General features: G+C 61.2%; 2 protein-coding genes and 1 long non-coding RNA gene across 4 annotated transcripts; 1 reads left to right on the forward strand and 2 right to left on the reverse strand.

The window, feature by feature from the left end:
- The first annotated feature begins 28 nt into the window (after positions 1 to 28).
- On the forward strand, positions 29 to 5815 carry LOC106783385 (uncharacterized). Its single transcript, XR_011440605.1, has 3 exons — positions 29 to 267; positions 940 to 1128; positions 2092 to 5815. It is a non-coding gene; the product is annotated as an uncharacterized lncRNA (long non-coding RNA).
- On the reverse strand, positions 5065 to 6873 carry C7H19orf53 (chromosome 7 C19orf53 homolog). 2 transcript variants are annotated; one of them, XR_011440604.1, is made up of 4 exons: positions 6628 to 6873; positions 6496 to 6551; positions 5538 to 5862; positions 5065 to 5448 (listed from the first exon to the last, which is right to left on the reverse strand). XR_011440604.1 is itself a non-coding variant. In XM_001914837.5 (3 exons), exons 1-3 carry the CDS (start codon positions 6734 to 6736, stop codon positions 5308 to 5310), a joined length of 306 nt encoding a protein of 101 aa, XP_001914872.2. In that variant the 5' UTR covers positions 6737 to 6801; the 3' UTR covers positions 5065 to 5307. The 2 variants fall into 2 exon arrangements, 1 of the variants encoding a protein (XP_001914872.2); XM_001914837.5 differs by lacking the exon at positions 5538 to 5862 and having other exon boundaries at positions 6628 to 6801.
- A 192-nt stretch (positions 6874 to 7065) lies between these two features.
- On the reverse strand, positions 7066 to 12322 carry MRI1 (methylthioribose-1-phosphate isomerase 1). The gene is made up of 6 exons (XM_023645266.2): positions 12084 to 12322; positions 11733 to 11971; positions 10734 to 10909; positions 9652 to 9828; positions 9338 to 9562; positions 7066 to 7817 (listed from the first exon to the last, which is right to left on the reverse strand). Exons 1-6 carry the CDS (start codon positions 12213 to 12215, stop codon positions 7690 to 7692), a joined length of 1077 nt encoding a protein of 358 aa, XP_023501034.2. The 5' UTR covers positions 12216 to 12322; the 3' UTR covers positions 7066 to 7689.
- Positions 12323 to 13033: the final 711 nt, after the last annotated feature.

Genomic DNA, 13033 nt, shown 5'->3' on the forward strand with positions numbered 1-13033 from the left:
GCGGAGTTTCGGGGCGGGTCCCGGGTTCATTCACAACATTCCTCCCCCACCCCGGGGGCTGGACAGCGCGCCCGGGGCAGCTGGGGCTGCGCCCACACACGGCTTTGTTTACTGAGGGTCGCTTCCGGGCGCCGCGAGGGGACAATCCACATGGCTCGGCCGGGGAGCGAGACGGAGCTGCGGGATCCCCGGGCAGCAGCGCGGCCCCTCCTCCGTCTGGGTTGTGTGATGCGAGGAACTTTCTCAGCCTCTCTGGACGCCAGTCAAGTTGTGATGCTTTTGGAGGGGGGGGTTGGGGGCATCCCAAGCCCCTTGGTAGACCTCATGGGGGCTGCGGAGTCCCTCTCTAGAAACAGAGCCCAGTTCCAGCTCATCCTTGAGCCCCAAGCTAAGAACCCCTAATCCATTCTACGCCCTAACCATTACGTGGTCATATGACACTGGATTTTCGGCTATTTCTGACCTACTGAAATGTCAGTGTCCTAATTCAACGTAATACAAGTCCAGTCCGACCACCTCTGTTTTTTTCTGACCCGGTTGGTCGGGGCCACGCTCTCTGGCCCGGAAGCCGGCCCCGCCCCCGCATCCTTCCTCCCTGTGTCCTCGGAGAGCCCTGCCGGTCTCCTCCGCCCCGCTTCCCTCCACCATCGTTACGTTTCTGGATCTGTTTTCGGCAGCGGTTCGATTCCGGCCCCGCTCTCTCCGCCGGGAGCCCCCCAGACGCGGTGGCCCGTCTGATCCGGGCGCCGCGGTGCCGCCAGCACCTGTCCGGCGGGCGGACAGCAGCCACTCAGCCTGGAGCTTGCTGACTGACCCAACTCAGCTTTGCTCCTGTTCATTCGAAATTACCTAGAGAGCAGGAAAGACCCAGGGTGGCCCCTCAGTGGCCTGACGGCCGCCACCCCTTCTCATATGGAAACTCTGGCTTTTTCCTTCCAGGAACTTCGTTTCACAGCTGCGCTTTCTGGCCAGTCCCCAACCCACCATTCAGTAAAGTCCCCCCGACCTGCGCTGTCACCACCGGCCATAAGTGGCCTTTTCATCCTTGAAATGGGGCTGGCCCGAACGGCGCTGACCTACAAACGGAACACACAGATCGGATTTCTGAGACTTGGTAGGAAAAAAAAGGTAAAATTCCTCATTAGAAATTTTTAATATTGCTCACGTTGAAATATGGATGATAAATAATGTAAATGAATTTGGGTTCATTCCTATGGGACGGCGGTGGCCTTGGGAAGAAGCCACCAGAAAGCAGTGATGATAGCGTCCTGACCGCTCCAGGGCGCTCCGGCTGTCCACACGTCACCCAGTGTGAGCCCTCCACCACCTGCACAGTGGGGACCAGTGCCTCCCTTTCTCAGACAAGGAAACCAAGGCTCAGGGCGGGGCAGGGGTGGGGGTGGGGGTCCTTGCCTGAGCCACCCAGCCTGGAGGCCTGGGCTTCCTGGAACGTGCACCGCCTGCAGAGGACTTGAGGCAGAGACAGAGCCCCAGGCGCCCCCCTCACACATGGGCCCGGGGACCCCCTCAGCATCTGGTCTGTGACGACGACAGCTGAGCCCGGCTCCCAGCCCCGAGGATGCTCCAAGGGGGGGTCCCCAGATGCTGAATCAGAGGCCACTCCAGGCCGGGGGAACAGTGGGTGTGGAGGAGGAGCCGAGAATGGGTCATCGCAGGGTGGGGAGGCATTCTTTTATTCTCTAACAGTAGATACGGATATTGTCATCATCCCCATCTGACGGATGAGGAAACAGAGGCCCAGAAAGGTGGCTTGCCCAAGGCCAGCATTCAAGCCCAGGTGGGTGGGCTGGTCCTGTCACATTGGCTGGAGATCAAAGGCAGAATTTTGGAAACACCAAGATTCTATTCCAACTCTATTCTGATTTTACAGATGAGGGGAATGGGGCCCAGAGAGGGTCAGAGAGTTGCCCAAGGCCACACAGCGATCTTGGGTCAAAAAGCCCCTGGGAAGATGGGGGTGCCCCCAGGATGAGGTCTCTAGGCCTATCTCAGACGTGCCTCTTGCCAGCGGCACTTTCAGGAGAGGCGAGGTTGGGGGTTCAGCCGCTCACGTCCTCCCTTCTGTGGCAGCCGAGCTGGGGCTCCAGGGAAACGGAAGCTGCGTTCACCCTGCCCGCCGGCCGCCGCCGTGAGCTCACTGTCTAGGCATCTGCAGCTCCTGACCCGAAGCCCACGTGTCCTCAAGACCCACGGGAAACGGGCAACCCTGGAGCCCAGCCGCCAGCGATCTATGGGCGCCGCCCCGTCCCCTCCCTTCCCCGGAGCCCCTCCCTCTGCCAGCCGCGCGGGCCCCGGCCATGACTGCAGGAACCGGCCGGGCGGTTTCGCTTCCTGGTCCCCGCGGCCCCTGGCGCCCAGCTGGAGGCTTGCTTCCTCCGTGTCTTCCCTCCCCTTTCCAAGCACAAAGTCATGGGGAGCATCAGCACCCGGCCTGGAAAAACGGGCACTGGAGGCGGCGCGGGACGGCGGAGGAAGGGCCGGAAGCAGCTGGGCAGGGACCTCGGTCCGGCAGGCAGGGAGTTGGTGGCCGCTGGGCTCGGCTGGCTCCCCTGGGACTCGGCGCGGCAGCTCCAATCACACCTGTGAGGCCCTCCGCTTTCAGGCTCCCGAATTCCCCACGGGGGTGGGTGGGTTAGGGTTCATTTAACATGGGGAAACTGAGGCTCAGAGAGGTGAAGGGACTTGCTGAAGGTCAAACAGCCAGGAAGTGGCAGAAACTGGCCTAGGCCGCGAGGTGAGGGGGTTTCCAAGAGTCCGGGCTCTCCGAGCCAGCAGCAGGGGGGCTGGTGGGCAGGTGCAAGGCAGGCACTCGGCTGGAGGAGTCACCCAGGGCGGGAACGGGAAGTTGATGCTGTCTGGGGAGGTGGAGGGGGAACGAGTGGGTGACATTCCAGACCCCATGCCTGTCGCGCCTGAATGCCTTTCCTCGCCCCTGGGGTCCTCCTCAGAGGGGCTGGGGTCAGAGGGACAAAGGGAGCCAGTGGACAGTGCCCTTGGCCATCCGTGGGCCTGGCCTGGATTCACGGCGCCTCCTGGTGGCCGCAGGAGGCCCCGGATGGCGCCCCAAGCCCACGGGTCCCAGCCCAGGCCCTTTGAGGTTCCGGTGGACAGGGACACCGAGGATGACAGGGGAAAGGTGGAAACCATCCCAAGAGGAAATCGTGACTCTGACAGACAGTGAAGACGAGCCTGGGCCAACACTGCTATTGAACTCGTGTGAACCAGGCAGATGCTACACTTGGCTCAGAAGCGTCTGGAGAACAGGTCCCTCACAGATCAGACTCTGGGCATAAACACCCGTGCGGCCGGACGGACACTGGCTTTTGCACGTGGGAGGCGGGCTGTCCTCGGACCCTCTGCCGGACGGGCTGGAATCGGTTGTACGTGGCCGTCAGATTTTCCCGGTCCCGGAGCAGACAAGGCACACACCAGGCCACAACCGCACAGCCCAGAAGGGCGCGCTGTGTGGAGAGGATGCACAGAGCGGTCGCCGCGGAGTCACCGAGACGTGGCCCTCCTTGCAGCAAGGTGGGGGGATCCCTTCCCTCCAGGAGCGCCTGTCAACCGGGCAGCCCGGGCGCCGTCCCGCAGCTGGGGCAGCAGTGAATTGGCAAAGGCGGGGCCCGGAGCTGCAGGGCCCGGAGCTGCAGACGGATGGGAGGGGCACAGTGGCTGGTCCTGGGGGCCAGGGACAGAGAAGGGCTCTCTGGGAGGACGTGGAGAGGAGGAGGGAACAGCAGGTGCAGAAGGCCAGGAGGCAGGACAGGGCGGAGGCGGGGGCTGGGGCTTCCCGTTATGCCCACCAGAGCGTCAGCTCTCAGCCCTTCCAGCCCAGTGTGCGCCAGGCTGTACACACAGTAGGGGTGCAATAAACACCCAAGGGGCAGAATGGACCCTCTCGAAGGGTGGAAGTCAGCCCTGCCCGCCGAGGTGGCCCATGCCGCCCCCCCCCCCACCACCCTGCAAGGGACCCCAAACTGCCAGGGCCCTGCTTCAGCTGCCACCATTCCCGACTGTTCGAGATGTCAGTTACGATTTTGTGTGTGAAACTGCTGCCCCTGCCTTTTCCATTTGATGGTTAAAACTCACCTATAAAAGTCATCGTTTAAAAGTGCGCGACCAAGCGACATTTAGTACATTCACAGTATCTCACAGCCATGTCTATCTAGTTCCGGAACATCTGTAGCAGCTCTGCAAAAACCCGTCGCCGTGAGCAGTCACTCCCCACCCCTCCCCTGGCCCCCGCGGATCTGCACGTTTCTGGACTTGCCTGTCACGGACATTTCACATCAGTGGAACCACTGTCTGTGGCCTTCTGGGACCGGCTGCTCTCACCGAGCAATTGTGCTTCATGCCCAGCGTAGCAGGAATCAGCGCTTCCTTCCTTTTTGACAGCTGAATAATATTCCACCGCGTGACCACATCCTGTTTGTCTGCTGACGGGCTGAGAGACACACGGGCTGTGTACGCTTTTGGGCCACTGCAAACAGTGCTGCTGTGACCACATATGTACGAGTTGTCATTTGAATCTGTTTTCAATTCTTCTGTGTGTGTGCCTATGAGTGGGACCGCTGGCTCACGTGGCAAACCTATGTTGAACTTACTGAGAGGGCACCAAACTGTCTTCCACAGTGGCTGTCCCCTGCTTTCTAAAGAAACGTTGCTGGTTCAAGAAGTTTTAAACACCACTGTGTGTGGGACCAAAAAAAAACACATCTGAGGTGGGTGAGGCTGGCCAGGCAAGGATGGGCCAGCAGGGGACCAGTCACCCACCTCGGGGGGAGCAGCCAACTGCACCCACAAGCGCCACCACCTCTCCCAGATAGCAAGTCAGTGTCGCCCAGCCCGCAGCCTGCCAGCCCAACCACCAGCAGAGGGAGGGCACCAGACCAGCGGCCCCTCCTGACTCCACAGGGAAAGTGGCTCCCTTGGACACCTGGCTCGTCCCTGGCAGAGGGTGACCCCCAGGCTAGAAGCACAGAAGTCCCTGGGGAGAGTGCTGGGGTAGTGCTGGCTGGCTCACAAGAGTGCACGATGCAGGAGGAGGGAGAGTCCGGTTTATTGTTCAGGCTGAAACTGTGGAGACAGGACCTGGAGAGGGGAGGGGGCCGCGGGAGCTGGTGCTGGTCCCCTCTGGCCTCTGCTGAGTTCCAGGCACTCTATGGACCTGCTGCTTGGTCACCGGCGCAAGGGCCGGCCCAGTGAAGCTCGAAGTGCCACCTGAGGCTCTGGGGCGCATGGCTCCTGCTCCCCACAGTGCGCATGGTCTTCCCTGGGCTGCTGTCCTCAGGAAGGCGTCTTGGAGGAGGAGGCTGCCTCCTTCTTCTTGGCGGGGGCCTTCAGCAGCGCCAGCTTCTTGGGCAGGCTGGAGCTGGCTTTCATCACCACATCATGCTCGATCTTCTTCCGGATCCCGACCTCCAGGTCCTGAGGGGGCAACGAGGGGGCAATCAGACCGCATGGTTCCAGGTGGTCAGATTCTAATAATTCTAAAGGCAAAAACGATGGAATCCGACCTGGATGTGAGAGGAAAAGGGCTCAAGAACGACCCCGAGGATCCGGAATGGAGACCACAGCAGGACCCTGGGCCGGGGCAGAGGAGGACTCAGGGCCTGGCTCTGGACATGCTGAGTTTGAGACACACGCCTCGCCCACCACCAGATGGAGGGAAGCAGGTGGCTGGGGGCCTGGGTGGGAGAAAACTGAGCTCCGGGACACGAAGCACTTTGCTCAAGATTGCAGGGCGGGTTGGCACACGGATGACGATACAGGCTGCGATCTGACTCCACCAAAACCAGTCTTAAGTCTCTGTAACTTCTTTGTACACTCAACACTACTCACCTACATATAACGAAGCCACATTTAAAGACAGACGTGAAAACGACAGCAATGGCCACAGCAGCCATCGTTTACTGTGCCCCACGCTGTTCTCAGCGCTTACAGGTGCCTAGTGACCTTGACTCCCTATAAGTCTGGGAGGAAGGCGCTAGCTCTCCGACTAGGGCACAGGGGAGAGGCTCAGGGCAAAGAAACACCAGCCTTCCTGAAGCTGCGACTCTCCCCAACTATGCGCTGCTTTCCTGCAAAGGTGCAGTTTTCACCTCCTTTCCCATGCCACCCGCTGCAGAACGTTAACAACCACAGCAGCTGACTTGCGTTGAATACTTTTGGCCTGCCAGGCCTAGAAACCTGTTAAATGCTAGGTGATGATGCTGTCGCCACTGCACGGGGGACGGAACTAACGCTCCCTGAGCAGGGAGTCCTCCAGGCTCCATCCCTCGTCCCTGAGCGGATTCTAGGCTCCATCTCCGGTCCTCCCCGCGCCCCCCCCCCGCCCCGCCTCCCTCCGGCTCCGGGCCCCTCCCCAGCCCCCCTCCCTCCCAGGCCCCGCGCCGGCTCCGGGCCCCTCCCTCCCTCCCGAGTGCCCCCGCCGGCTCCGGGCCCCTCCCGGCTCCCTCCCTCGCCCGCACTCGCCTTCCTGAGCTTCCGCTGCTGCACGATGCGCGCCTTTTTGGGGGCGATGACACGGCCTGGAGAGAGACGCGCTCGCGTGAGGCGGGGGAGCCCCGGGCCCGCCTCACCCCCAGCCCCCGGACCCCTCCTCACCGCCCTTCCTCGGGCCCCGGTTCCGCTCGGAAGCCGCCGCCGCCGCCGCCGCCGCCGCCTTGCTCTTCGCCGGCTTCCGCGCCTGGAACTTGTGCTGCCCCTGCGCCATGGTCGCGCATGCGCCGGAAGAGGCGTGGCCGTGAGCCCCGGCAGCCGGAAAGCGCAGGGCACGGTGGGATACAGTGGGGTCAGAGGGCGCAAAGGCTCACGGGATACAACGTGGCAAAGAATTACAGGGACAGTACATGGCAAAAGTGGTGGATCACAGGCAGCGTTTCCGGAGTTTCAAAGGAAAGGTTACAAAGGCAAGTTAACATTTACTGGGCGCTTATTTGTAAAACTTACCCTGTTTCATGCTCTTTATGTACAAAATTCAGTCTAGGACTCGGGTGAGGCAAAATTTAAGAGAGTGCCAAAAACTTCCAATGATCAAGATAATTTTCAACACTTAAAAATAATATTTTATTAAAAAAATCAAATCACCAAACTACAGCCTGCTGCCCAGCTGCCTGATGTTGTGAATAAAGTTTTATTGGAACGAGGGCCAGTAACAGAGGTGAGGTCAGTACCTTCAAGGTGTCTAAGGTCAGGGTTCCATTCTATTTAAAATCTTGCTATTTTGTTTATCACAGGTTGTTTTTGCGGGAATTTTGATTTTTAAAAAATATTGCATGAAACTATTACTTATCTTGATTACCGACCTTTTGGGCACCCCTGCAGAGTCCCAGCCCTGCCAGCACCCTAACAGGGTGGAACTAGTAAGATCCCCATTTGTGAGGAAACCACAGCGTGGAGAGGTGAAGTGACTTGGCCATGATCACACAGCAGAAAACGTGGCAGAGCTGGGAGGCGAACTCGGGCAGCCTGGCTCCAGCCGCTGGGCTCTTAAGGGCCGTGCAAAGGCCCTGTCTGCTCTCCCCGCTCTAGGAGGAAGTGTGGCTGAGGGAAGGAGGTCAGCTTTGGGCAGGCCATTCAATAAGTTTAGTATAAAATCTAGGAGGATCGGGGCAGAGTATGCAGAGCCCGGCCGGTGACTTCTGGGCTCCATCTAGGGTGCCCCACTCAGGAGGCGGTGGCATTCAGGGCTGCCCGGAGCTCCTCGGGGGCAAAGACGCCCATCTCCGTGATGATGCCGCCGGTGATGAGGTCATGGGGGGTGACATCGAAGGCAGGATTCCAGACCTCAATCCCTGCGGGGGGAGAGGGGAGGCAAGAAGGCAGGCACGTGGCTCAGTGATAGTTCTCAAGCTGTTGTCACCTGTCCCCCCCACAGTGGTTCTTGGAGCTGGGGAATCCTTGACAATCTGGGGATGCTCACCCCAAAAGTGCACAAAGGCATGGGCTTTGGCACCCAGTAACAAATTTAGAGCCCCCACAGTTCCTGGACTGTCCTCGTCCAAGAAGAAGGTTTCAAAGTTTTATATACGTGCACCCCACTTGTGCCTGCTCCAAGGATCCCTTTAAGAACCTCCAAAAATCCACCTCAGGCCCTTTGCACAGGCTGCCCCCTGTGCCTCAGATATGCACATGACTCGCTGTTTCACTTCCTTCAAGTCTTTACTCAAATGTCCCCTTCTCACTGGGCACTTCTCTGATCAGCCTGCCTAAACCCCTGGCACGGACACTTCCCACACCCTTCTGTGCCTGCCTGTTTCTCCTCAGTCCTCACCCCCTTCCAACATACACTATAACTGTTATTGTCTCCTTGGTTGTCTGTCTCGTCCACCGGACTGTCAGCTCCATGAGGGACCTGTGTCTCTGCACCTTGCGTGGCAGCCAGCATCGGCCAGGCCCTTGAAAGCACGTGCTGAGTGCATAGCAGCTTCTTACACAGGAGGCCGCAAAGGGGGCCGTAACTGTTTTCTCTGCTCACAGTTTTTTTAGGACCACCGAATTAGCAGCCAGCTTTCAAAACGTGGGCAATTTCATACGTGAAAAAATGTGAGGCTTCTCTTAGAAAAACCAGAAGACCCGCACCCCGGGTCTGCGTCCCTGTGACCGCTGGCTGGAGCAGAGTCCTGGGGCTGCCGACTGCACCTGGCTGTCACTCCTCCTTGGTACCCTGCTGGCCCCAGCTTTCTTAGGGCAGGGCGGGGCGACTGTCAACCCTGCTTTCCACGGTCTTCTGGATTTTGACCAGTGCTAATTATGCCTCCAGGAAAGCAGTGACACCAAAAAAAAAGTTTTGGAATTAAGGGTCTATCTTTAAAAAGCTGTAAGTGATCAGAGGAGAGAACAGAGCGTCAGGAATGTCCTCTGCTTGGCGGTAGACAATGATTTTTACTCTATACGTGGACTACGGGGTGGCCCCACGGTGTCCGCAGGATGAGGGACCTTAACGGGTCTCCTTAGAGAAGGTTTCCATCACAGGCTTAATGTTCCATGAGCCCTGACTGAGGGCCAGGGACCACATCCCACAGCACATGGGCCTATGAGGGAGGTCATCCTAACGACCCATGCTAGGGACGGGCACCCAGGGCCTGGGGACAGGGCACCCAGGCCGGCCGCGGTGGCACCGCTACCAGGTGTCTGTTCTCTCGCAAGACAGTTTGACCTTGAAGCTGACCTCCAAGACGCTTCCATTCCAAGAAACGGCTTGAAGGAGCGGCCCGTGAGTCAGAAGGCGGCTGCCACCCCAAGGGCCACCTGCCCTGTGAAGGCGCCGGCTGTCCCGGCACAGATGCCCCTCCACTCTGAGCAGATGGCTTACCGGGCGCTGCGACCCTGACCCCGCTGACGTCTGTCAGCTCCTGGCCGGGGCGCTCCTCGATGACAATCTCCCGGCCCGTCTCCAGACAGAGGTCACACGAGGAGCTGGGGGCGGCCACGTAGAAGGGGATGCCGTGGTGCTTGGCGGCAATGGCCAGCTGGTAGGTGCCCACCTTGTTGGCCGTGTCGCCATTGGCAACCACGCGGTCAGCTCCCACGACAACGGCTGGGGAGCGAGACGCTGGGGTCATGACCCGGCCTGCGCCTGGCGCCCCGCCCCCGCCAGGACACGTCCCCTGGGCCTGCCCCGCTGACCGGACACGCCGCGCTGGGCCATGGCTGCGGCTGCCGCGCTGTCGGCGATGAGTGTGGCGGGGATCTGCTCGTAGACCAGCTCGAAGGCCGTCAGCCGCGCGCCCTGGTTGTAGGGCCGCGTCTCCGTGCAGAGGGCACGCTCCAGGCGGCCCAGGCGGTGCAGCGAGCGGATGACACCTGCGGCCCGGCCCGCGAGGCCGGAGGGGACAGATGGCAGGACGGCCGCTGGCTGCGGTGGACCCCACCAGCGCTCCCTGCTCCTCCACCCACTCGTCACCTCCGAATGCACTGTACAGGTTTGTGCCTTACACGGGCGTGTCTGTCCCTCCTCCTCAGGCAGACACTGTTACTGCTGGGTCCCCTGCGCCCGGAACTGTCTCTGACACACAGTCGGGGCTGAATCAATGTTTGTTGAGTGAATAAAGGAATGCACGCATGCATGAATGAAGGGCACACAGCAGATGCTTACAAAATGTTTGTTGAGTGAATGAAGAAATGTCTTGCCATCAAGGCCTCAGTCCCCACGCATGACGGTGGGACCCAGGCAGGCAGGGAAAACTCCTGAGGATTGAGAGTGGAGTGGCATCTGCTACCTTACCTCCCAGGACCCAGTCCCCCCTCTTTGTCACAGCTCCCCCAATCTTTCTTTGTGGGGGTCCAGGCCCTTCTCCTCAGTCCTCTTGGAGTCCACATTCAGCTCACTGTCTGGCTCAGGCTGTGCCCATTGACTGACTAATTCTGGATGGGCAGCTGACCCTGTGAGCTCCCCTGAGATGCAAGAAGCCTTTTCTGGCCCAGTCAGCAGGGAGACCCTTGGCTCTTTTCCTCTTGATCTAAATGCTGGCAGCCCCCCTGCTGACCCATGGAGTGTGAGGAGGAGGGCAGAGCTTGGGCACTGGGATGGATGGGTCCTGATACTAGCATTTGAGACCCTGGGTCCATCCGTACCTGAAAACAACCCTCTTAATTATTTCTGTACAAAAACTAATAAGTTTACTTTTTTTTGGTGGGCAAATTAGCTTTTGTTCCTTCTTCTTGCATCTACAAAAGGCCCTACGCCATCCCCATGGATGTGCACTCACCTAGGGCTGTGCCATAGCCAGAGGTGGCCAGCGCCCCAGTGTTACAATGGGTCAGCACAGTCACCTTGCCGCCCCCGGGGGCTGCCTTTTCCAGGAGGTGTTGGGCTCCGAGGTCCCCGATGCTGCGATTGTCCCTGAGGTCTTTCTCCAGCATGTCCTCGGCACAGCGGATCACTCTGGGGGCGACGAGGGGCTCTGGGCGCCAGCCACCAGGACCAGGGGCCCATGCCAGCCCCTCCTCCCTCCCATGGAGGCTCCGCAGGAGCACTTCCTGCTCCGACCTGCCTGCAGCGGCCCTCGGCCTGCACCCTTCTGCCGCTGCCACCTGGCCCTCCACTCGATCATGCAACACGTGTTTACTGAGCGCCTCCTGTGGGCCAGGCACCGGGGGACACAACGAGATAAATGTCCCAGCTCCCAGGGAGCTGACACTGGCGTGGGGTAGCAGACTGTGCAGATCATAGAGTGAAGGAAAAGACAGTGGAGTCAGGCGCAGGGCGCAAGAGATGAGGTGGATTGTGAGGAGGTGGGGAAGGCAGAAACCTGAACCCTGAAGACCAGGGTATTAGCTCTGTGGACACCTGGCCGGCAGAAATGGCACGTGCAAAGGCCCTGAGGCAGGAGCCCGGCTGGTGGAGTCAAGCACCACGGAGAGTAACGCTGTACCTGGGAAGGCGGGAAGAGAGGAAAAAGAAGAGGGCAGGGAGGAACCAGAACAGGATATAAAATTCCTGAAATGTAAAAAGCAGGAGGAGGAAAGAACCCTGAAAAGGACCTCCAAGGGCAGACAAGGACTGAGCATGCTCAGGTGAGGCGCAGCCAAGGGGCTGAGTCCAAAGATGCGGAGGCCAGGCTGCAGACGGTGGACTCCAGCCCTGCCTGTGTAACCTTGGACTAAACGTGCCGTGCCTCAGTTTGCCCATCTGGAAAACATGTCGCTGTGCCCCAAATAGGAGCCCAAAGCCTCCGCACAGAGTAGCGCCCGGCCCAGGCCCCTACCTCTCCCGGACCGCCTCCTCCGTGGCGCCCTCCCGCTCGGCCTCCCGGGCGGCGGCGTCGGCCAGCTGGCGGGCGACGCGGGCCATGTTGACGGCGGTGGGCCGGGCGGTGACCAGGAAGCTCAGCGCCTCGCGCACGAAGGCCACGAGCGCGTCGAGCCCCGGGCCCCCCGCGCCGGCCTGCAGCTCCACGGCGAGGCTGAGGCAGCCCACGAGCGCGATGGCGGGGGCGCCGCGCACCTGCGGGGGGCGCGGGTCAGGACGGGGGCCGCCCCCACCATCACGGCCCTGCGCCCCCAAACCCGGCCGGCCCCCCAGCCCATGCGCCCCCCGCCCCAGCCTGGCCGCCCACCTTCATGGCGCGGATAGCCTCCCAGGCCTGGCGCACCGAGCCCACCGCCTCGTAGCAGCTGCGCTGGGGCAGCAGCAGCTGGTCGAGGATCTGCAGCGAGCCCCGGGAGTAGCGGATCGCCTCCAGCGCCATACTGCCGCCGCGCTCAAGGACCGGGACGGGGCCGCGCGCTCGGGGGGCGGGGTCGCCCCGGACGGCGCGCGTGCGCACATCGACCCGCGCGCTCCGGGGCCCGCCGCGCACGTGGCCGCCCCCGCCCCGTCCCAGCCTCCTGCCAGCAGCCCCGCCCGCGCTCGGCCTCCTGTGCGGCGCCTGCGGCGCCTGCGGGAGGCCGGGCCTTGCACTCAGCGTTCGCCTGACCGGACTTACGGGGTCACAGCAGGACCCTCGACCCCCGGGCTGGCCCCCTTAGGTGCCTGACTTCTCCAGCCAGAGCGAGCGCTCCCGTGGCCCTCACGCGCGGTTCCCAGAATGAACGGACTTTTCCTGCTGCCCCGCCACCTCTCCGGGGCCCGGGGGTCAGGCCCCCACCGCGGAGCCGCGCCAGCAGGAGCTGGGCGGGAACCTCAGCCCCCGGGCCCGGCTTGGCCCCCGCTGTGTCCCCAGCGGCTGGGACAGTGCCTATCACACGCAAGGCCCCACCCTCTGTGAAAGGAGCCTCCTGCTCCAAGGTTCGGGGGATGCCCGCCTGCTTCTGGGCCATTTTCTGCTCCGTGTACGTTTCCTTCAAAAGCAGCGACGTGCTAGGGACTTTTTAGTGACCTGTCCAAGGTGCCCCCATGGGCCGGGGACACGGAGCAGCCTCCACCTGTGTGCTCCAGCCCCAGCTGCATTTGGCACAGGTCCTGGGTGTGTGCCCCCTGCTCCCTTTCCACCCTTCACACTCAGCGGGTGCCACCTCCCCTAGGAAGCCTGCCCCTACTGCAGGCCGACCTGAGCCACTACCTTCA

The sequence above is a fragment of the Equus caballus genome, chromosome 7, assembly GCF_041296265.1.
Source record: "Equus caballus isolate H_3958 breed thoroughbred chromosome 7, TB-T2T, whole genome shotgun sequence".
Lineage (NCBI taxonomy): Eukaryota > Metazoa > Chordata > Mammalia > Perissodactyla > Equidae > Equus > Equus caballus.

Excerpts from the sequence above, each read along its gene's own strand:
- C7H19orf53 (XM_001914837.5), bottom strand. The coding sequence starts at position 6,736 with ATGGCGCAGGGGCAGCACAAGTTCCAGGCGCGGAAGCCGGCGAAGAGC. Across the intron at positions 6,552-6,627 it reads CCGGGGCCCGAGGAAGGGCG|GCCGTGTCATCGCCCCCAAA; the intron begins GTGAGGAGGGGT and ends GTCTCTCTCCAG. Across the intron at positions 5,449-6,495 it reads AGCAGCGGAAGCTCAGGAAG|GACCTGGAGGTCGGGATCCG; the intron begins GCGAGTGCGGGC and ends TTGCCCCCTCAG.
- MRI1 (XM_023645266.2), bottom strand. The coding sequence starts at position 12,215 with ATGGCGCTGGAGGCGATCCGCTACTCCCGGGGCTCGCTGCAGATCCTC. Across the intron at positions 9,829-10,733 it reads TGGCTATGGCACAGCCCTAG|GTGTCATCCGCTCGCTGCAC; the intron begins GTGAGTGCACAT and ends GCCGGGCCGCAG. Across the intron at positions 7,818-9,337 it reads GGTCAGGGTCGCAGCGCCCG|GGATTGAGGTCTGGAATCCT; the intron begins GTAAGCCATCTG and ends CTCCCCCCGCAG.